The sequence below is a fragment of the Meriones unguiculatus genome, chromosome 15 (genome assembly GCF_030254825.1).
Source record: "Meriones unguiculatus strain TT.TT164.6M chromosome 15, Bangor_MerUng_6.1, whole genome shotgun sequence".
NCBI classification, from domain to species: Eukaryota; Metazoa; Chordata; class Mammalia; order Rodentia; family Muridae; genus Meriones; species Meriones unguiculatus.
In genome coordinates this window covers 48176568-48200831 of record NC_083362.1, presented here as the reverse complement: position 1 = coordinate 48200831, position 24264 = coordinate 48176568, and the positions used below count along the sequence as shown (strand labels likewise).

At 43.2% G+C, this 24264-nt stretch overlaps 1 protein-coding gene across 1 annotated transcript in view; it reads right to left on the bottom strand.

Annotated features, from left to right (window-relative positions):
• Positions 1 to 1517: 1517 nt before the first annotated feature.
• The window catches only part of LOC110559994 (cytochrome P450 20A1), a 38021-nt gene continuing 15274 nt past the window's right edge, over positions 1518 to 24264 (bottom strand). The window contains exons 5-13 of the mRNA XM_021655662.2: positions 21105 to 21272; positions 18163 to 18241; positions 16320 to 16435; positions 15211 to 15265; positions 11387 to 11507; positions 9418 to 9529; positions 7134 to 7198; positions 2402 to 2491; positions 1518 to 2252 (exon numbers count right to left, since the gene is read on the bottom strand). Coding sequence (XP_021511337.1) covers positions 2102 to 2252; positions 2402 to 2491; positions 7134 to 7198; positions 9418 to 9529; positions 11387 to 11507; positions 15211 to 15265; positions 16320 to 16435; positions 18163 to 18241; positions 21105 to 21272 — 957 coding nt within the window. The 3' untranslated portion in view covers positions 1518 to 2101. The remainder of the gene's footprint in view (positions 2253 to 2401; positions 2492 to 7133; positions 7199 to 9417; positions 9530 to 11386; positions 11508 to 15210; positions 15266 to 16319; positions 16436 to 18162; positions 18242 to 21104; positions 21273 to 24264) is intronic.

Here is a 24264-nt window from a genome sequence, read left to right as displayed (position 1 = left end):
AATAACCAGTATGGTGGTGCACACCTTTAATCCCAGCACTTGGGAGGCAGTGGCAGGGGGACTCTGTTGGAGGCTACAAAGCTAGTTACTCCAGGACAGCCAGAGCTACAAGAGAAACCCTGTCTTGAAAAACTAAGAAAGAGAGAAACAGTTTGCAATTATTCCTTTTAGCTGTTTGTTTGGCATTATTCTTCCTGTTGTTGTCTAAAAACAAACGTTTACAAAGAAAAAGGACTTCTTTTTCAATATCTAATTGTATTTGTGTGTGTACACATATGTAGCAGGGGACAACTTGTCTGTTTCTTTCCATCATGTGGCTCAGGGATCAAGTACAGGTCATCAGGCTTGGTGCCAGGTGTCTTCACCTGCAGACCCAGAAAAAGGATTTCTTTTTTCTTTTTTTTTTTAAAGGCAAAACCAAATTTTATCAATGCAAACAATTCAGTACTTTTCTTTTTAATTTTTTATTTAACTTTTATTAATTACACTTTATTCCTTTTGTATCCCCCCATAAGCCCCTCCCTCCTCCCCTCCTGGTCCCACCCTCCCCCCCTTTCTGCATGCATGCCTCTCTCCAAGGCCACTGATAGGGGAGGTCCTCCTCTCCTTCTTTCTGATTTTTTTTTTTTTTTTGTTCTTCTCAATGCAGTTTATTCAGGAACCCTGAAGAATCTTCTGACCTTCTTAACTAAAAACAAAACAAAAACCACAACAGCAACAGCAGCAGCCGCAGCTGGGGATCAGTGGTAAAGAATCTAGGTTCGGGCTGACAGCTCAGTAGAAGAGTAGAAAGGAAATTCTTCACCATTCTAGCAGAAAGCAAAGAATATAAACTAAACTACAGTGCTATCAATAAAGCATCGTAAATAAAATTTGCGGTGCTAAAGTATATTTTGAACAATTCTTCAAATCTTCCCTAGAGAACTGCAGTGTGGCCTTGCTTCTCAGTGACTGGACACTGCAGACGAGATCAGCAGCATAGCCTGTAGTCAAGCCCTGACCTCACCTTTTGTCCATGCGTCTTACTCTGGTGACTGAAGCCAGGGCCACACTTTACCACTGAGCCCTGTTCTCACATCCTCAGTCTGTGTGAGCCCTTCACCTGTCATAGGCACATTTTCCTTTTCTGTGGCTTCTGACTCCTGCTTTACTCTTTCTTACTAAAACATCCATTTTGTGTCGTTAGGACATCATAGTTAATTCCCAACTTGGGAGTTCTCTCTTTGCCTGAAGAGCAGACTTTAACAGAGTGCCTCAAGATTTCCAGCGCAGCAGGGCAAGCCTCTCCCTCTGTCTGTCATACAGAGGGGCACCCGCTTCAGAGCACACCGGAATCAACTGGGCTGTTCCCACATGACTCTGAGCCGCTTACAACGCTGAGCCATGTGCAGCCTCTAGATGCTTAGGGGCAACGAGAAAATACAGCAGATGCTAGGCAGAGTGTTTACGCAATTACTAGAACCTAATGAACATGAGTAAGACACACTAATTAAAACCCAGAAAAAATAATCCCCAAATAGCATAATGGGTAATTTATTAGAAATGCAAAGGAGGTAACATTATGTTTCTCTTTGATAAATATTCAGAAATCACAAATCTCCGTCTTGTACAAAAGAATTCTCTTAGATTATTCATTTGAGAGATCAAACTAAGAAAATCAAGATTAAAAATAATACCTTAGCCCGGCAGTGGTGGCATACACCTTTGATCCCAGCACTCAGAAGGAAGAGGCAGGAGGATCTTTGTGAGTTTGAGGCCAGGCTGGTCTATAGAGCAAGTTCCAGGACAGCCAGGATACACAGAGAGACCTTGTCTCAATCCTGCCCCCAAAATAATAATAAAAATACAAAAACAATGGCTTATAAAATAGTACAGATTAAAAGAAAATTAAACTTTCCTATTAAACTTGTCAATATATTGGTACATTAAGTATAAACGTATATCATACATTAAGAAAATTTGACATATAAAAATCCACATTTACATCACAAAGCACTAGTAGGTTTTATACTACAAAATGACACTGGTTTATAAAAGGACTCAGCACATACTCTGGGCATCTCCCCTTCCTCTACTTAACAGCCGTTAAGTGTACACACGCCTAGTTTCTTTTGGAGACAGTGACCCAAGTTTCTTCCCTCGATGCTGTGACCAGTTCATACTTCATCTCGCACACCTCTCCCTCCACGGGAAGCAGGCGCAGCCTCTTCAGCAGCGTGCTCACAAGCACTGTGGCCACCGTGTAAGCAAACCTAGCATGAAGAGAGCCGGCTGGTTACTAAAGGCCAGAAGCCGACCCTAAGAAGTACACAGCTTGCTCACTCTCATTAAGAGAGACTTGTCAAATCCCCAGCAGGCGGGCCTGGCGCCTTTCCTTTCCCTCTGTTGTGCAGTCACTCACCTCAGTTCTGGGCATTCCCACGTGCCTGAGAAACCAAGAGAGGAAAATGTGTTCATCACTGCCTCGTCAGCAAAGCGATCTGGATCAAACCTGAGAGGAAAACCCGAGGTCACCACAACATTCCCGCTTGCATGCTAAACATCGACTCGAACCGCACAGGCTGCGACGGAGTGATGCCACTGCAGCTACCACATTGTACTGCACTCTGCTTCCTCCGGACGCACGGGCCTGTAACCTCTTGCTGTTTCTAAATACGTTACCTCCAAACAACAGACTGAAAAAACACGCCAGAGCCAGCATTGTAGCAGGAACCTTCACAAAATATAAGGACAATCAAATACCAGATGACATCTAAATAAAATCGAGATCCTTTCTATAAGACTGCCTGATCTACACATAAGCTACTTTATATTGCTTCTGTTATTAAAATTAGAAATTCAAGGAGGCTAAGAAAGTTCTTTTTTTCCTGGTTTTTTACTTTAGACTTTCCTTGTCAAATGCTACTGGAACAAATATACGTTTTTTTCAGATACAAATTTTTTTCTGTGATCATGGTGTTTTATCAAAGCAGCAGAAAAGTAACTAATACATATGTTTTTCTATCTTATGATAGCTGCTATCCTTTGTGTTACTACCATTCAGTTTTTTAATAATCTTTCTTTTCTTCTTTTTTTAATTTTTATTCTTTTTCTTCACTATTTTTTATATATCCCGATTGAAGGTCCTTCCCTCCCTCTTCTCCTTTTCCCCTTCCCCTAGTCTACTGAAAGGGGGAGTTCTCCACTATTGCCATCTGCCCATAGCCTGTTAAGTCTCATCAGGACTGCTACTCATCAGGCTCCTCTTCCTCCATGGCCTGACAAGGCCACATCACCAGAGGCGAGTAACCAGAGAGCAGGCAACGGAGTTCATGATAGAGGCAGCCCCTGCTCCCCTCACTCAGAGATCCACGTGGAGACTGAGCTGCCAATTGGTCACATGTGAGCAGGGGGTCTAGGTCCTCTCCATGCATGGTCTTCCATTGGTGCATTCATCTCTGCAGGACCCCTGGGCTCAGATCCTTTAGCTTTGTTGGTCTCTTTGTGGGGCTCCTGTCTGCCCCATGTCCTTCTAACCCCACCCCTCTCTTCCTCTATAAGACTCCCTGAGCTCTGCCCAAAGTTTGGCCATGAGTCTCAGCATCTGCTTTGATCCCCTGTTGGGTGGAGCCTTTCAGAGGACCCTCTATAGTAGAATCCCATCCTGTTCCCTTTCTTCCACAGCTTCTGGTGTCTATCCTGTTTGCCATTCTGAATGAGATTTAAGCATCCTCCCTAGGGTCCTCCTTAGTGTTTAGCCTCTTTAGGTCTGTAGATGGCTGTCCTATATTATACGGCTAATATCTGCTTATTAGTGAGTGTATACAACGTTTTTAAAAGATCTACACTGAGTTAGAGAAGAGGAGCATGGACACACTCTAGTGATGGAGAGCACCTGTCCTTCCGATGCACAGGAGGTAGGTGTATCTAGATTCTTTTTTTTTTTTTTCAATTTTATGTTTATGTTTTTTGAGACAGGATTTCTCTGTGTAGCCTTGGCTGTCCTGGAACTCACGCTGTAGACCAGACTGACCTTGAACTACCAGAGATCCGCCTGCTTGGGCCTCTGAGCGCTGGGACTACAGGTGTGTGCCACTGCCCAGGTTGTATTTAGATTCCAATGAGCACGCTTAAGGGCACTGTTACATTATTAAAATGTCGGCGTTTACAATATGCCAGCAGCCATGTCCTTTGCATTACTATGACTTTCAGAAGGTCTTCGGTGTTTAGACATTTTCACAGTGGTGTACACAGTGAAAAGACCTTTAGGCCAATGGTGGACAAGTGCTGGGGTCCTGTCTCTATTCTCACTGCTGTGGAAGTGCAACCTCTCCAGCCAGTTCCTCCATCTGCAGGACACCCGGCACTCCAGGCTGTGGGAGACTTACATAGGATCAGGGAGGAGAATGGTTTGTGTAGAGGACCAGGAAGTCCACTGTGAAATCTTCACAACATGGCTGCTGGAAGAAGCCCTGAACAACACGGCTTACACACAGCGACAGCTGACGTCCCCAAAGTGAGGGAAATCTCTCCAGCCCCCAAACCCCCGTAGACAGGAGCTACGAGCAACTGACGGCTACGAGAGAGAGGGAGAACTGGGCTTTGCTGGGGATGAGCTCTGTCCACACCTCGTCCAGTGGCCGGCCTTACACACGTGCAGACAGCCCTAGAAACACGGACACGCAGGCAGCAGGGAGCCAGCTCTGCAGGTTGTTTATGTATTGATTCCTTTATATGCATGTGCAACGATGGTCAGAGAAGAGGAGGATAGAGGAGGGATAGAAGGGAGGAGAGGGAGGACAGACACCATGTATTTATATTTTAATTAAAAGCAAGCAAAATGCTTAGCATAGAACCTGGCCCCGAGAGCTGTGCATTCACACCTATCAAATATCTGTTACACGGTAGGTGCTTCGCTAAGTACTCTGCCAGCCATCACTTTATGCTTGCCCACACCTGAGACAGGGGAATCGTTCCTTTCTGCTCAGAGGGCTAAGACAGAAGGCTTGTTCCTTGGGGAGCAACGCGGTTCCTGGGTAAAGTGAACCAGCGCTGGAGACGAAGCAGCTGAGTCTCTGCTCGTCCCTGTTCTCCTATCCCTTCTTTCCTTCTGAGTGAGGCCCTCCCGGTGTAGCCCAGGCTACCCTCCAACTCACAATCCTCCTACCTTACTACTTCCAAAGTGATGAGATTACAGACAGACACCACCACACCCAGCCAGTACTGCAATTTCTTATTTTGTTTTTAACACACATGTAAAGTTATGGTCTTCGGCATTTATAAAAATAAGAACGCCTAGTTCAAACAAAAACGTAGAAATGTTCACAGCAGCTTCATTCAAAAGAGTAAAAACTAAAAGGAACCCAATATCCTTTTGTAGCTTAATGGTTGTACAAACCCTGGCACATCCATTTAATGGAATCTTTCTCAGCCACTAAAAGAACATGCAACAACTTACCTGGATCTCAAAGGCATCAAATTTAGTGAAAGTCAATTTGTCCCTTCATCCTCTCCTTTATCCTAGTCGTGTGACAATTACATCATGCCATAATTAACCTATTGTCTCTAGTGTCTGAGTGATATATGTACGTGTGTGTGTGTGTGTGTGTGTGTGTGTGTGTGTATTTCTTTACTTATTTTTATTTTTTATTTTTGGCTAAGATGTCTCTCAAAGTACTGGCAGCCATGTCTCTGATCCTTTCACCTGATATAAATAAAGGAGTTCCCAGCTTCAGGAAGCTCTCCAATATAAAACTACATCTGCATCTTCTAAATTTAATAGCTCAAAATGATTTCCACAATTTAGTATCTATTCCCTTTGGGAGAAGTAGATATTTGCAACAAAGTCTTGATAGGTAGCCCAGGTTATCCTCAAACTCTCACTCTTCCAGCCTCCACCTCCCAATTGTTGGGATTACAGCTGCGTGCTGCCACATCTGGCCCCAACTATTCCTTTTCACATTTTCAGTTTCTCTGGATGTTTTAAAAATAGCAATAATGTCAAAGGTTCTAATGAAGCTCCTTCTCTTCTACCCCTCTATTTCTCTCTCACCCTATAGAACTAAGACAGGATCTAGGCCTTGAGGAGTTAGATTCTTCATATTGCACTTAAAGTTTAACAAAATCTTGACATTTTCACATAAATTTTTGTTTAAGATTTAAAATTTTCAAATTTTAGTTTTCTACAATTATAGGCACACATACCTTTATAGCTTTAATTTTGTTATTAAAGCCATTTAGAATATAAAATTTAACTAATAACTAATAATTTCAGAGTAAAATTTGAAGGTCTGTTGTTTTATTAAGACTCTTTAAGCTGAGCCATGGTGGTGCACGCCTTTAATCCTAGCACTCCGGAGGCAGAGGCAGGAGGATCTCTGAGTCTTGAGGCCAGCCTGGTCTATAGAGCAAGTTCCAGGACAGTCAGGGCTACACAGAGAAACCCTGTCTCAACCCCTGTCCCCCATGAAAAAAGACTAATGTCAAAATACTTAAAACCAACCAAACAAAACCTGACGTGCTGGGAGCGTCTACATGCCCATCCTTGGAGTGCTTTCTGCTGCAGGCTCACCATCAAACCTTGCCCTTGCGGTCTGCACTGTCACGTGATCATAAAACAGCTCTGACTGCTTTCTAGGGCAGTAAATCCCAGCCTGCTGCCTTACGGCAAACAGCTGGAGCTTGCTCGCCAGCTCTACTCCTCCTCACCATCCACAAGCATGACACAACTCCTGCATTCTATGAAAGAGCTGTATGAGCTGCAGAAACAACAGCTTCTTTTTAAAAAAAGTATTAAGACTAAAGACAGTTATAGAATCAGATGACTATGTGGATCATGACATGGAAGTGATAATAAAAGACACAAAACCAAAAATCATATGCCTGTAAATCCAGTATTGGGAGGCTGAGGCAGGGAAAATCACACATTCAAGGCCAGCATGAGCTTTCAAGCAAGAATAAATAAATAGAAAATAGTGGTGGTAGGGGAGAGTAGAAAGGAGAGCTGACAGAGGAATGGGACAATGGAGCAGCAGCAAAGAGCAGACCAAGGTGGAGTGGCCACTGTCACATCATTACCACATACTACTTTTCCCAGAACAGTGGAAAGGAATGCAAATATGCACGCACATAAAAGACATAACACAATTTCGTACTTGTGTGGTGATGGCCAAGTGCCGGGGTCCTGAAGAACCACGCCGAGGGCGTAGAGAACGAGGGTCTACAAAACAAACAGTCCAGTTAGTCAGGCCGCACACATAACCAGTCACCAGAAAGCTCTTCTGCTACCGCTAAGGAAAATGTAAAGTGACCAAGTCACCACCGGCCATTGTCTTGGTGACCTGAAGGCAGAGCGGGCTTCCTAAGCATGCCACAACATCTGGATGCCATACAAGAGAAACCAGACTTAACTCTGTGGAAATTTAAAAACCTCTGTAAGGATAAAAACCGTCAGGAGGAGGACTGTAAACAGGAGAAAATCTGAGCAACACACAGCCATCACTAGGAGGAAGAGCAGGGTGAGAAGAGTGGGCATTCAAAGAGAGAACTCAAGAGAAAGGCAAACTGGTAACACGTGTACGAAAGCTGCTCCATCTTTCTAATAATCAGGGGGAAGCAAATGAAACTGATATAATTCATATATGATTCGCAAAACATACTGAAGATTCATAAATCCAAAGTGGTGAGGAACTGGAGGGAAAACACACACACACACACACACACACACACACACACACACTCACACTCATGTGCTAGGGACTGAACCCCAGGGGCCCACTGTGCTAGTCCCTCAGTCTTAAGAGTATTTATAATTTTATCAACTAAGAGTTAGTTACTTGATAAGTTGGCTGTGTGCTAAGGGCTGCCGTCTGCGCGAGCAAGGCAGGGACACTGTCACTGGGCCACCTCCCCAACCCTGAAAAGCATGTACTATCATTATTAGTGAAGTAAAATTGCCTTTCACAAGATTTAATTGTTATTAACGACATTATTCACTTGTTGGTGCTGCAGTTCAAAACCAGGGCCTTGCATGTAGTTGGTTTTCACGTGAGCTACACGTTAGTTCCTACAGGTAACACTCCATTTCCTCACTAGGTAGCCGTATCTCTAAGATGGCTTCAAACTCATGGCAATCTTCCTGCCTCCGCCTCTCAAGCGCTGGAATTATAGGCATGTACCACCATTACCAGCTTTCAAAAATTCCATTTCTAACATACTATCCAATACTTACACGATTGTATCATTTATAATAATGAAGAGAGAATGCCAATCTAACTCTTCATTAGTGGGGCTGCTTTATCTCTAGGGCATAAGTTACTGGATACGTACAGCAGAACACTACAGAGCTGTCAAAATGAATTGGATCGCCATCAAGTGCCAGCTTTATTAACAGTTATGATATGCTCAACAAAAAAAAAAAAAAAGAAAAGAAGGAGCAACATATTAATTATAAGATTTCGTATGCTCAGTTTCAAAAAATATTTTTATTATTATTGTGTGTGTTTGATGTGTGAGTGAGCTTATGGGTGTGCCAAGGCACATGTGTGGGATCCAAATGCAACTCTTTGGACTCAGTTCTCGCCTTCCACCTGTAGGTGGGTTCCAAGGCTGGAACTCAGGTCACCTGGCCTGCACAGCAGGTACACTCTCTACTGAGTAATCTTCTCAGCCCCTAAATCAAGTTTTTAAGACACATATGTATATATGTTCTTGCACACACAATAATCACACACAAGACTGCACAAAAATGCAGAGTGTTGACAGCAGTACATGCAGACAAGGAAAGCTAAAAGAAATCCATACTATTATATAACTACAGTGGCTGAGATTCAGTGACAGCCACCATAAAATAAACGCAATGGTACTTGGCGAATTCTGTCTCAAAATGCTTTGATTTGGCATTTTTCAACTTACTGGCCTTTCGTTTGTGTATTATGGTCTCCAGTTTTGTGTTTTTATTGTTGTGTGTGTGTGTGCACATCTGTGTGCCTCTATTGTGAATGTGTTTTTTGTACTTTTTCTTTGTTTTTTTGTTCATTTTGTTTATTCTGATTTATTTCTTTATTTGCCTGTTTTTTTCCAAAGAGAGAAAAAAGGCCGTGGAGTTGGAAGGGTGGGAAGGATATGGGAACAGATGAGGGAGGGAAAACTGTGATCAAAATATATCACATGAAAAAAGTTTATTTTCAGCCCTGCAGTGGTGGTGCACACCTTTAATCCCAGCACTCAGGAAGGCAGAGGCAGGTGGATCTCTGCGAGTTTGAGGCCAGCCTGGTCTACAGAGTTCCAGGACAGCCAGGGCTACAGAGAGAGACCCTGTCTCAAAAAACAAACAAACAACAAAAAAGCTTATTTTCAATTAAGAGAAATAAAATAAAGGCACATACCAAAGTAGCTGAGAATAAACGGACTGAGTTAAATATACCAAACATTTCCTACCTCCTTAGGAATAACAAACGGGCCTACTTTTCCTTCAGTATCTTGAAGCCGGGCAGAGACCGGGGTTAGTTTGGCAGTCCGAACGGTTTCACAAAGCACTTGCCGGCAGTATCTGTTTGAAAATAAACAAACATGACAAACATGAGCAGAATGGAGGTCACAGGCACGTGATTGGGCTGGAAAGATGGTTCAGAAATTAAGAACACTTGTGATCTCTCAGAGGACACAGGTTTGGGTCCCAGCACCCACATGGTGGTTCACACAATCTGTAACTCCAGTTCCAGGGATCTGGGAAACTTCCTTTTCTTTTCGGGGTGTTTGTGTTACGGCTGACACCTTCGGATGCCCAGAGACTGCAGTACAGTTTGACAGTGGCCATGTGACTCCAGCGTGCAGCCACAGGCCGCAGCAGCCACCCGGAGAAGGGGATGGAGAGACGTGAGCACCAAGCCTTCCACGTCACTGGTGCTGCCTTTTCTGGACTTTCCAGTGAGACCATGCTGTGGGCAGTTCTCTGCGCTTTGTTTCTTTCAATTACTGTAACAAGGTTTATCCAGGCGGCTGTGTGTATTGACTTTGTTTTTCTATTAATTAGCAGCCTCCCCTGATATAGCAATATCACAATTTGCTAATTTATCTACCAGTTGGTAAACATCAGACTGCTTGAGCTCTTGCATGTTTTCAGCACACAGCTATCAACATCTGCACACAGGGTTTTGTACAGGCCTGCTTTCATTTCTCTTGAGCAACTACCTAGGAATGTGAGGGATTTCTGAGTCATGCAGAGGAGGAATGTGTGCTTAGTGTTATAAGAGCCTACCAAAGCATTTCCCAATGGGCCTCCACTATTTTGTATTCCTGTAATAGAGTAAGGGTGCCCACATGCTTGACGCCATTGGTGTAACACACAGGCTAACTAAAAGGTTATCTAGAACCACTTATTATTTTTTTTGATGATGCACAAGAGTTGCAGTGTTGTTTTTCAATTTATTATTTTGTGAGCATAGATGTTTTGCTTGCATGTATGTCTGTGCACATCAGTGGCAATGCCCAGGGAGGCCAGAAGAGGGCACTGGATCCCAAGGAACTGGAGTTACATATAGCTGTGAACCACTATGTGGTTGCTGGGAATTAACCCTGAGTCTCTGAAGAGCAGACAGTGCTCTTAACTGCTGAGCTAAGGCTCCCAGAACTACTTTTATGATTTTAGGCATGAGAGTAAAGTGTCCATTGAAATCTGTATGTAAATGTGCGGTATATATATAATTGTGATCACAACACCTAGGAAGACTGCCTCAAAGAGTGGAAACTGTCCAGTATAGTTAAGAGTGCTTGCTACTTAGCCGGGCACGGTGGTGCAGGCCTTTAATCCCAGCCCTGGGGTGGGGGCAAGGGGGGTCTTTGTGAGTTCAAGCCCAGCCTGGTCTACAAAGTAAATCCAGGACTAAGGCTAAGGCTTACACAGAGAAACCCTATCTCAACAAACAATCAAACAGTGCTTGCTTTTCAATCATGAGGACTGAATCGAATCCCAGTACCCACAACTACCTGCAACTCCAGCTCCAGGGCTCCAACTCCCTCTTCTGGTCTCAACAAGAAACCTCACACAGACGTGTGCTAACACTCATACAGACACAGAAGCATATACATTTTTGGTTGGTTTTGTTATTTATTTTGCAAACTCTGGCTGTCTTGGAACTCTCTCTGTAGACTAGGCTGGCTTTGAACTCACAGAGACACACCTGCCTCTGCCTCTCAAGTGCTGGGATTAAAGGTATGTACCACTACATCTGGCTAAATATTTTTTAAAAAAATAAACAGAAACAAACAAAAAGAAAATCTGTAAATATTTAAAGATCCTTATGTATTTATGTATGCATCTTTCCTACATGTTAGCACAAGCTCTACGTTAATTAATAAGCCACCTGATATTTGCCTTTCAGCGGCTTTTCCCTCATCGTAGTCTTACCTGAGCTGCTCAGTTTTCTCTGACGTAACGGGACCCTCCCCAAGAACTTCGTCTATCTCCGTGTGTAGCGTCTTCTGAACGTCTCCTGACATCGTTAGGAAATGGACCGCCCAGGTACACACTACATAACAATTGTATAGGTAACAATGAAAATAGCTGCTGCATAACTTTTTACATAATAACACAGGGGGAAAAAGCTAATGGTTCAGTTTGTAAATTCTCTTTTTTCTTTTGCTTCCTGGCAGATGATACGTAAATTTTACCAAAAATTTAAAACAAAATTCCTTACAGGACTTGAATTCCTTTGAACAGAACATGAATGTTTACAGAAGGCGGCAAAGTACACAGAGCTACTGAGATAGCGTCCTTCTGGAGTCTGACAGATAACTCACACCACTTCCAGAACCCTACCTAAGGTTAGTGAGAACAGACACAGAGGGGCCTGAATGCTGGACACCCTGACGGACTATCTGCTTCAATCTCGTGAAGTAAACATCTGAGGAATCAGGCTGTGCGTGCAGAAGCACTGATGAAAGGATTCCTACAGATCAAAGTAGTGGGAGATTTGCTCATGCGACAACGTTAATTTTTTCAGGCTTTTAATAATTAATTACTGTTCAGGCTATTGGGGCCCCCAAACCATGTGAGAGTCTGTTGGTGCTGCAACATCCAGAGATTCTGATTCTACAGGCTGGGGTAAGGTCCACCCACCTGCACTATTTTTAAAAACTTTAATCATATACTTATTTATCTACTGCGTGTGTAGATACGTGTATTATGTATGTGTAAGTATGTTGACGGGCCTGTGGCATTCAGAACCTGTATGGGTCGGTTCTCTCCTTCCACCATGTGGGTTCCTGGGACCGAACTCACGTCATCAGGTTGGTGGCCAGTTCCTTTACCCTCTGAACCACCTCAATGGCCACCATCTGACCCCCCAGCCCAAGGGTTACTGGCTCACGGCTCACTTGGTTTCAGCTGGTTTATGGATGATTTTCAGAGGATAAATGAAACAAAAAGCAGATGTGCTCCCTAACTGTTCTGATCTGTCTTCTCCCTAGAACCTTCGGAAGCAGCAGTACCTGCAGCTCTCCAGCTTTTCTCCTCCAGGTGCTTTGTAATGTGTGTGGAGAACCACTTACCTCTCCTTATCGATTACCTTCTTTTCTAAGCTGACTTAAGTTATTATTGTTGTTGTCGTTACAGTGCTGGGGATCAAACCAAGGTCTTGTGTGTGCAAGGCAGGTGTTAAAAGCTACACTCGAAAAACCCAAAGTTAACTTTTTAAAATGTCTGCCTGATTCACTTATTGCCTCTAAAAATCAACAGCCTCCCGGTAACTCAGTTATTCAAGTGTAACTGGCTGTGTCCTTAACTTTCCCTACAAGTCCGGGCTGTCTCAGAACTTGCTCTGTAGTCCAGTCTGGCCTCAAACTCCCAGAAGTCCCCCTGCCGCTCCTGTGTGGGGACTAAGGGTGTGCCCCACCACTTTACTCAGCGTGGCTCACAAGGGCCTTTGAGTGGATCACTGCATTTCTATTTCACAAATGATGTGTAAACATACGTGCTTTACAATAAAAATGCAGTACAAGTTTACAATGTGGATCTATAAACTGAAACGATTAATATAACGATATGCATACAGCAGTCACGCATATGTCCTGCTGACTCCATTATCACTTAAAACCAACAAAACATTATATATGTATATGTATATATATATATGTACACACATATATATTTAATAATTTCAATCACTGGTGGTGGTGGTAGTGTGTGTGTGTGTGTGTTTATGTGTGTGTAGTGGTTGTTTAAAATGCAAAAGGTATGACTAGAAATACCTTAAAATGTGATTTGAAGACACTTAATATTCTGTAGGTACAACTAGACAGAATTTCTTAGCTAAAAGGCATCTTAAGAGCCATCTATCAGGGCAAGTTCCAGGACAGCCAGAGCTACACAGAGAAACCCTATCTTGAACAACAAAATAACAGGGGCTAAAGAGGCAGCTCAGCAGTAAGGAGCACTGGCTGCTCTTCCAGAAGACCTGGGTTCAATTCCCAGCAGCCACAACTGTCTGTAGCTCCAATTCCAAGGAACCTGGCACCTTCACAGACATACGTGCAGAGAAAACGCCAAAGCACATAAAATAACTGTAAATAAATTTAAAAGAAACATAAAAACAAACAAGCAAAGGAAAGAGCCACCTGGAACTATTTAAGAGTTTGGACAAGCGGAGAGTATAGGACGAGGTAAGGAATTTCCCGAGGCTAATGAATGGTGACAAAGCAACTGCAGAGCCTTTAGGTCACGGCCCGGGAAGGTGGCCTGTTGTTGCAGAAGACCAGCTGACTTCCAGCAATCACTGGTAACTCTAGTTCTGGGGCATCTGAAGCCTTCTGACTTCCACAGACAATGGAGATGAGGACGTGGCACACATATACAGATGAAGGCAAACATGTATACACGTAAAATGAACACCCCTTAAATAAAAATCACAGTACAGGCAAGAAATGACTAGTGATGCTCTTTATGAATTCTCCCTAAAAACTAAAAATGAGACTTAACCATTAATTCTACCTATTAATTAGACTTAACTATTAACTCAGTTGACCAAGTTTTCTGGTGTTCACAGCATATTAAACTCAGTTTTGTTTTGTTTCTAGTGTTGAAACAGAGTCTGACTAAGCAGCCCTGGCTGGCCTGGAACTGTGGTCCTGCCAACTCACCATCCTCAAACCTGGAATTTAGACATGTGCCACCATGCCCAGGTTAATTCCATTTTCAAAAAGCTTTAGCAAAGAGACATCTTTAATGTAATATAGTTTTAAAAAAACAAATATCAAAAGAAAAAAAATGATGGGCTGTGAGCTGGCTAAGCAGGGAACTGCACTTGCCCGCATGACCTAAGTTCAATCCCTAGGACCTCTGTCATGAGCTGAACTCTAACTGCACACTCGCACCAAGGCCTGTGCCCACTGCCGCCACCACAGATAAATAAAGAAAAATTTAAATAGTTGAGTAATTATCGTTGACATATCTGCATAAATTTCATTTAGTCTACAACATCTAGATACATCTAGATGTTAAAGAAGATAAATGTGTGGGATGTTTACACTAGCACACCTCACCATTCTAAAATCTTCCTTGAAATGAAAAAGGACGAATTCTTTACATCTTAAGCTGGTGCCTGAATACTTTCTCAGAGCATTTTCTATTACACATTGTTAGGTTTATAAACATTCTTAAATACTGTTCTCTGTAAGTAAATACTGTTCTCTCTAAATCTACAAAGCAGTGAAGGTCACATGTCTCAGAATTTTAAATTTCCAGTTTCAAGAAGAGGGTTCTTTCAAATCATGATCACTGTGGACTCCATGCTCCTTAGGTCCTCAGTAACTGCAGATCTGCTTGTAATCAATGAAAGGCAGCAACAGAGAGGCTGGGTTGAGACTCGGTGGGGGACTGTTTATCTAGCAGGGACAAAGACTTAGTATCAAAGGAGGGAGTAGCAGTAGGAAATGGAAAAGCTCCTTACTCACTAGGAAGGTGCTGACGGCAATTCATTTGAAAGGCACTAACTAGAATTCACGATCCATAAATTATGAATCCATAAATGTGTCAAGAAATTTATGGCAATTTCCAAAGGTGAAACTGAACGTGTGTGTGTGGAGGGGAATCCACCTGAAACAAGCTTTTAAAACAAGAATAAAGCAGCAAGGAAGAGAACTACACAGGGCTCCTGAGGGGTTCTCTCTTTTTAGGACAATTTCACCAGTGTGTATTTTGTAATCCATCTGAGACAGAAGTCAGCTCGTACTTACACCTTGCAGTGATTATGCAACCGGCCAGAGAAAATATCATACTGTCTTCTAGGATCTACAAAACAAAACTACACTTTAGAAAGCAGGAACTATATGGTGGCCTTTAGTAGGGTCTACTAAGATAATTGAGAGTAGAAAAATCAGGCTCAACAAAAAGTGGAGGGAATTGTGTCTCCACCAAAAGCAAAATCCGTGTAATGTGTGAATCTAAGTAATGGGCTGCTGGGCTGGAAGGGAGGCTCAGCTCCCCGCGCTTGCAGAGCGCTTGGTTTTGGTGCCCAGTGTCCACGCGGGCAGTGCCCAGCCACCGGTGACTCCAGTCTCAGACGATCTGACACCCTCTTCTGGCTTCTGGGGACTCCTGCTCACACAAGGTGCACATAAACTCAGATAGGGTTACACATTTACATATTCAAGGAAAAAAAATTTCTCGCTACTATTTACTTACTTGTAGTTTTGCCTCTTATTTTTATTTAAATTTGCCCTTTGATAATCAGTCATGTGCACAATGCATTCTGGTTACTCTCACCCCGCCCTCTCCTATCCACTCTGCCAGGAGTGGATCCGACCTTGCAATGCCTTTTGTTTTGGTTTTTGAGCGTGGTCTCACCACGTAGGCTGGCGGGAACTCACAGGAGTGGGCCGCCTCTGCCTCCCGAGTGCTGGGATTAAAGGTGTGTGCCAGCACTCCTAGATGAACAGCCTTTTTGAGGAAACAGACACTTATCTCTTAGTAACCCTGACTGGTTCACCTCAGACAAGCCTTTTCAGTCCTGTTTCCATGGCATGGCCTGGTGCAACAAGAAGTCTTGCGCACAGTGAAGAAGGGCCTCTCACAGGCCTTAGAACCTGATTCAACTGCACATGCTCCGTCAGGGCTGACCCGTGCCTGGCAACACCACAGACGGAGCTTTTTGCTGGCCACAGACTAGCACTGAGCAAGCCGCGCTGCTACACCTGGCCGCGCCAGCAGGGAGGCTGAGTTCACCAAGGCTCACACACGCCTGCATGAGCAAATCGTTTGGGCTGGATGTTTGTGTATTCTAATTTTAAAGGCTCCTATAGCAGCTCCACGTGACCTTTTAATAACTGATTAACCCGTTCCTCACCTGTTGCTCATTAAGGTTTCCTTGTACTAAGGAGTCGATGAAAATATGTTGACGGAGGTTCTTTCCTTTTCGTTCCTTTATGATTTTCTTTAAAATAGATTCCAACTGCATGAGGGCTTTAAGAAGAGAATTTGAAAAAATAATTTAGAATATAAGCATTTGTTGAGATTAAACATCCTAAAAATAATTCTGTTCAGTGTTAAAAATGTAGAACAAAAGCTTTGAAGACACTAACCAATTATTTAAAAGGCAAATTTATGTTTAAATCATATGGTTTTTCTTCCTTTTTTGTTAAATTTCAGATACCCTCAGAAGGCAGAGACAGGCAGATCTTTGTGATTTTTGAGGCCAGCCTGGTCTACAAAATGAGTTCTAGGACAGTCAGGGCTACACAGAGAAACCCTCTCCTGAAAAACTAACCAACCAACCAGTCAATCAATAAAGAAATAAATATGCATTAAATACCTATGTGCAATTCAGAGTATAATGGATTTTAAAGAAAATCTAAATTATTAGCACCCAGGTGAAAATGTAAATAATACTAACACCACACAGGCCTCCAAATGTCTGTGATCTGCCTGAGGTGGACAGTAGGACGTGAGCAGCTGCTAAGCTGCTTTCTAGCCCCTTTACAGACTTTCATAAATTACTGTCAAACAATTTAGGGAATATTTCACTCAGTTTTAATAATGACAGTATACTTTTATTATTATTCCTTTGGGGAGCTGGAGAGAGGGCTCAGAAATGGAAAGCACTTGCTGTTCTTGCAGAGAACCGAGGCTCAGTTCTCAGCACCCACATGGGAGTGCTCAAATGTCTAGAACTCCAGCTCCAGAGGATTCAACGCCCTCTTCTGGCCTCTTAGGACAATGCACACACATGGTACACATACGTACATGTAGGCGAAAGCTCATTCACATAAAATTGTTTAACTTTTTTAATGTTAAATAAAATTTTTACTTTGTTACATTTTCACAAATGCCTGTAGGATACTTTTTTAAAGTCCTGTTTATTTTTATTACTATTTTAAAATTTATTTTTAGTTTCTTTTTGCTTTACATCCCGATTACAGGCCCCTCCCTTTTATAGACTACTTAGTCCTGTGAGCATTGTTTCCTTAGCAGTCCCTGTAACTGGACATTTAGTTTTGTTTTACTCCTTGGAGGAATGGCACCACCGACAGTAAGTGAGAGGTACAGCTCAGGGGATGACCACACCCAGCCCCCTCAGCAACACATACACACATGTGAGAGTTTCCACATGGGCTAGAGGTGGCGCAGTGGTTAGGAGCACCGGCTGCTCTTCCGGAGGTCCTGGGTTTGATCCCCAGCACCCACGTGGCAGCTCACAACTGTCTGTAATCACAGTTCCAGGGGATCTGACGCTCTCTTCTGGCCTCTGTGGGCACCAGCCATGCAAGTGATGCACAGATGTACATGCAGGCAGAACACTCAAGTGAAACAAAACAAAACAAAAACTTCACAAAGATTTTCTTCTTTAGACAGTTTCACCCCCTGCTTGTTAGTCATAACACGTATTCCGAATGGCTTTCTCGTGCCCTTGCGCTCCCCACAAGCTACGTACTGTGTACTCACTGTGCACAGAGCACCAGCACCTAGTCACTGCTCTTTCTTGTCTTTCGTTGAAAAACCAGCAGTGAATGCGATGTAGAAGGAAGACAAAGGGGAAAATATAGATGACCAATGATCTTGTCATTCAGATTTTAAACTGCTGGAGGTTTATGAAACTCCTTATTAGAACTCAGGAGTGAGACCTGGATCCGGATCCGAGGCAGACCACCTGCCTACCATGCACTACCCAAAGCAGTTAGTTAAACGCTTACCGTCTTGATACTGCTTTTTCCGAGTGGTATTTTTATCAAGTGACCCATCTAGGAAGCCTTTTCCAATCTCAGACCAAACCTAGAGACAGGAAATGATGTAAGTACAATGGAGGGTACAGATTCCTACCTAGCACTGAGCGCCTTCCTCAGCAGCAGCGTGGGCATCTGAGCTCTTCCTTTTCAGCTACTGTACAATCATCTGATCCACAGTTTCTAGAACACGGCTCAGATTCTTTATTTTATTTTTTTGGTATTTCGAGACAGGGTTTCTTTGTATTGCCTTGGCTGTCCTGGAAAACTCACTCTGTAGACCAAACTGGCCTTCAACTCAGAGATCTGCCTGCCTCTACCTCCCGAGTGCTGGGATTAAAGGCTTTTGCCACCATACCTGGCCAGGTTTTTGTTTTTTTGTTTTTAATGATTTCAGTCAAGGCACTTTCAAACTAATTTCAGCTGGCCTATGAAAAGTTTCTGTTCTTAAAAGAAGCACACATGAAGTATAGGATGTAGGCTGGTTGCCAGAACAATTGCCTAGCATTCACCAAGCCTGGTACACACCCAGCACCAAGAAACCTGGGTGTGTGGCCCATGCCTGTAACCCGCACTTCGGAAATGGAGAGAGGAGGGTCATCCTTGATTACATAGAGATCAGGCTTACTACAGGACACCCTGGCCATATGTACCCCACCATCCCCAATCCCACCCCAAAAACAAGGAGAAGAGGAGGAAGAAGAAACAGAGACCAAGGAAAGACTTGGCAGCAGAATGAGTCCTCAGGCTTTTTATTAAATAGGTGTTATTCCCTCAGACATGAGGAGATTAAATAAATCATAGGTAACTAACAATTTTTATTTTACTTGAGATATTGATAAACATTGACAGAAGCCAAATGTTTAATGTTTAAATTTAGTCTAAGATTTGAAGACAATAAGCAGAAAATAGCTTCTAATCTTTCAAACTGGGTCATTAGACAAGAAACAAATCTTTAACTTGGTAAAAATTCAAAAACTCTGAAAAGTTAAGAGAAAAAAAACCCACTAATGAATAAGAAAATATTTTTTAAAAAAATAGAGCTTTTCTATTTTTCTAACTTATCTTAAAATTATTGGAATCCAAGTAAGCCAGGCAGTGGTGGTGCACACCTTTAATCCCAGCACTTGGGAGACAGAGGCAGGTGGATCTCTGTGTGTTAGAGGCCAGCCTGCTCTACAAAGTGGGTTCCAGGACAGCCAGGGCTACACAGAGAGACCCTACCTCAAAAAACAAAAACCCACAAAAATTATTAAGGTGCACATTTCAGAGTATTTGACTGTAAACAATTAAACTAGCGAAAAAGCGGAGCTGGCTTAGTTAATAAGTCACTTGCCTGATAACCATGAAGAGCGAAGCCTTGCTCTCAGAACCCACACAGAGAATTGCAGGGCTGGGGAAAATGCCCAGTGGCTAAGAGTGCTTGCTATACAATCGCATCGCACATGCACAAACACATCACCTGCACATACATGTGCATGCACTAATGATATAAACTATATATAAATAACAAGTGATTAGGTTTTATCTTGTTTTCATGACAGGATTTCCCCGTGTAATAGAGCCCTGGCTGTCCTAGACTCGATTTGAGGACCAGGCTATCCTTGAACTCACAGGGATCCAGCTGTCTCTGCCTCCCAAGGGCTCAGTTTAAAGGTGTGTGCCACCACACCAGGTGTAAATAAAATACGTTTAAGTGGGTGTCCTGGCTAGTTTTATGTCAACTTGACACAAGCTGGAGTCATCAGAGAGGAGGCGGCCTCAGTTGAGGGAATGCCTTCATGAAATCCAGCTATAAGGATTTCTTATCCGTGATCTATGGGGGAGGGCTCAGCCCATTGTGGGTGATTCTGCCCCTGGGCTGGTGTCCTGATTCAATAAGAGAGCAGGCCGAGCAAGCCATGAGGACCACGCTAGTAAGCAGCACCCTCCATGGCTTCTGCAACAGCTCCTGCCTCCAGGTTCCAGCCCTGCTTGAGTTTCTGTCCTGATTTTCCCGAGTGATGGATTGTGATCTGGAAGAGTAAGTTGAATAAACCCTTTCCTCCCCAATTTGCTTTTGACCACTGTTTTGCCACAGAACTGGAAACCCTGAGTAAGATGGTGAGTGTGATGGTGCCTGACTGTGATCGTAGCACTGGGGAGGCAGAGACAGGAGGACCCCTTGCTGGGCAGATTGGTGAGCTGCAGAAAAGTGAAAAAACCCTGTCTCAAAAGAGATGGACGGCCATGTTGACATCTGAAGTTATCCTTTGGCCTCCACACCACAAGCGCGCACACACACACACACACACACACACATGCAATACTGAATAGCCACAGGCTAGTAACTCAGTTCCTGGTGGGTGTGTTTAGAAAACATTCCTTTAACTATTAAACTGGTGGGCAGGTATACATGCAAACACACACTGTATGTATAATAAAAAAAAAATCTTTAAAAAAATAAAAATAAAAAATAAATCTTCACACACAAAAAGCATCAATTATTGTAGCAATGGAATGTTCTTTTTAGATAAAAAGAAAAGATGCTTAAATCTGGAGGCACGCAGCTAAGGAAATGGCTACGTTGGTAAAATGCCTGCTATGCAAGTGTGAGAACCAGAGTTCTGGCACCTATATAAAAAGCCAGGCATGGTGACACACTCCTATAAGGAGGGAGGGGAATGGTCAGATCACAGAAGCTCCCTGACCAGTCAATCTAGCTGATCTCTGAACTTAGGGTTCAGGGAGAGATACTATCTCAAAATAAGATGAGATGGATAAGAGGGCCATCACATATGTGGGCATATGTATACAAATGCACAAGCACAAACACACACAGGCACGCACACACAACCTTCTTGATTGGTAAAGTCAGCATTCAACTACCCGGTCTGATGAAAGAATCGTTTTCAGTTTTGTCCTCGACTCACTGTGCCATGAATGTTTTGGAAGCGGATAACTTCCTGCTCGTCTTCGAATGTGTTCCCCAGAACCATCCGTGTGACAGACTTCAAAGCAAAACCAAGCATATGCTGGCTCAGTGGCACGTGCTGGGTCTCTGGGTAGGACAGCCATTTCTCTAATAATTCTTCTGAAAGCTGAAAAGAACAGAAAGGCAACACTTTATTTTTCTGTCTCTGAATCTTAAGAGGGATTCAGTAAGATGGTACACGCCATCTATAAAACTGTAACCAAGTTAAGCCTGAGGTATTTCATGCTGTGTCTCACCTGTCACTGCATCTTCAATGGTTAAGAATAAACACTACAATAAACACAAAAAATATAAGCTAAAAATTCAAGATGGAAAAATCTGAAACCTATTGGTCATTAAACAGAACAAAATATTAATGTCTGGTTTCAAACTCATGCTTGGTCCACAAGCATGACTATGTCAAAGTGCCAGAAACTGCCCTCAGAGGAAGCCCTCAGGCCTCTGACATCCTTTCACTCACCACAGAGTTGTCAAATCTCCAGTGAAAAGGTAGGAAAAGACTATAGACTTAGAGGAAAACAAAACAAAACAACACCCCGACTGTACCCTTGGTCGTGACACTGCAAAGCCACGCCACAGGCAGCAACCTGTGTAACATAAGTCCAGACGCTCCACAGCTGACTGGGATGGCACCTCCTGCCTGGCAAGGCTGTGCGTGAGGAGCAGGCCCACGCCACGTGACACAGGAAAGGCTTCCTGAACCCGGGTATGTACAGACGTCAATGAAAGACTGTATTAGAGTTCATCGCAGCTTAAGTTACAGTTAAGTCTTGTGAGAAAGAGAATAAATATTCAAAATAAATAGACTTTGCCTCGCTTAGAAATATACCTCCTTATAGTAACAGTCGGAGTATAAACCTAGTCTTTGGGAAAACAGGAGGGAGTCCTTAAAAGGATTCCAAAGTGTCAAGACTAATCAACTGAGCCAGCTGACACTTCTCGCAAGAACTTTGAGATCAACAATGCTAGGCAGCTTCATAATACTTGCAGGCCGACGGTGAAGCTGGACAGCCCATCATATGCTCAGCATGTGCCAGGTCCTGGGTTCAATCCCCAGCACCACAGACAGATACAACAACAACATTAACTGCATGCCTACAACAAAATAACACCCCACTTAGTGGTCTCTGCTCCTGAGAATTTGGCTGCTCTAACACTATTAAGTGTGGAGTTGTGGAAATCACTTCTAAGTTTTACACTGCACGCTGTTTTTTGAAGTGTGGTGAAACCTCACACAGTCCTGCTCTGCCCTGTCTAGAATGAGATCTAACAAGTACTGTGTCTGCCCCAAGCCTACTAACAAGCAGAGGAAAACGGCTTATGCGGGGTGCTGTTACAGGAGTTTGGGAGAACTCGCCGGGAGTCTAACACATATGCTCCTAAGTGGGGGTTGCTTACTCTCCCGGAGTGTCTAATCATGCCCACAGGTAGACCACAGACTCAGAAGACCAAAGACCCTCAGCTTTCACATCTGGCAGACAGTAACATCTGTACAAGCAGGAAGTAAAAGCTAAGGTTGGATATAAAGAGCCTGGATAAGTGTAAAGACAATCTACAACCACATAGAGAGATTCCGTCTGCCTTCCTGCCTTTCTTTCTTTGCTTCTTTTTTTATTTCTCTTCAAAATAGATTTCATTTAGGCCTGGCTGTCCTGAAACTCACCCTGTAGGCCTCAAACACACAGAGATCTGTCCATCTTTGCTTCCCAAGTGCTGACGTTAAAGGGACGCGCCGCCAGCTGGTGCTCCACCACAGCTGGCCCAGCTTTTCCTCTTTTTTTTATTGGTGTCAGGCTCTGTGCCTGAATCTGTCAAAATCAAACCTGTAGCTGAAAGCCCGGGCGCAGTGGCACACGGCTGTAATCCCAGCACTCTGGGAGAAGAAGGCAGGCAGATCTCTGAGTTCCAGGTCAACCTGGTCTACAAAGTGAGTCCAGGACAGCCAGGGCTACACAGAGAAAATCTGTCTTGAAAAAACAAAACATCCACCAAAAAGTAATAAAAATAAAAACAAAACATCACCAGATGGATTCAACAGTGGGTTTGAGCAGACAGATTTGAGCCATTGGTGAATTGAGTAAGCAAATAAAGACCGAAGACAATGTGTTTAGCCTGTATGAATCAGCTGGCTCTAGACACACAGGGCAGAGGAAAAGACAAGCAGGAAAATAGCAATAAACATGGCTGACATAGAGTCTTGACAAAAATTTCCAGGAAAGTTCAGTGGGATCATCTTCCAACAGCTGAGCAGGTAAAGAAAAACAGACCTTCACTGCATCCACAGTGTACAAGGGTCGAGTTAAAAAGGACACAGACCTAAACACATGAGAAAGACAAGGCCTGTAGAGAGGGGAAAGTGCTGAGATCTTGACAGACACCAACGAAAGAGAAATACCAGTGAGTACTGTTTCATTAAGGTGGAAACATTGCTCTTCCAAGGCAAACGGATCTAGAGGATAACTTCCAAACGCACATCTCACAAAGGACTGGCACATACAGTATTTTAAGAACTCTTGGAAGTCAGTACAAATGATCAAGTAAAATATGGGCAAAAGATCTCACATTTTCACCAGTATCACGTATAATGGCAGATAAGTACACTGAAAGGCCTCCCCGGTAGATGAGAGCACTTGCTCTTGCAGACGACCCTAACTCCATTCCCAGCACTCACAGCTCCCAACTAGCCCTAACTCCTGCTTCAGGGGAACCTGATGCCCTCTTCTGGCTTTCCATGACCCAGACATGCACATGATGTCCACACACAGGCAAACTAAACATTCTTAAACAAATCTGAAACCAGATCTTATTCTTAATTTATTGTTATTATTGTTAGTTATTGAACTCAGTGGTTATAGAAAGAAGAGAAAATGTCACATGGTGCAGAAACACTTTCCTCTTGAAATGTTTTATGTGTGTGTTAATTTGTAAAATTTATTCTATGTTCAAAAAGTTATTCTGTATGTCTCATCCCCAGATAATACACACTTTTTGTTGCTGCTTTGTATTGTTTTTCTAGACAGGGTTTCTCTGTGTATCCCTGGCTATCCTGGACTCATTTTTGTAGAGCAGGCTGGCCTTGAACTCACAGAGATCTGTAG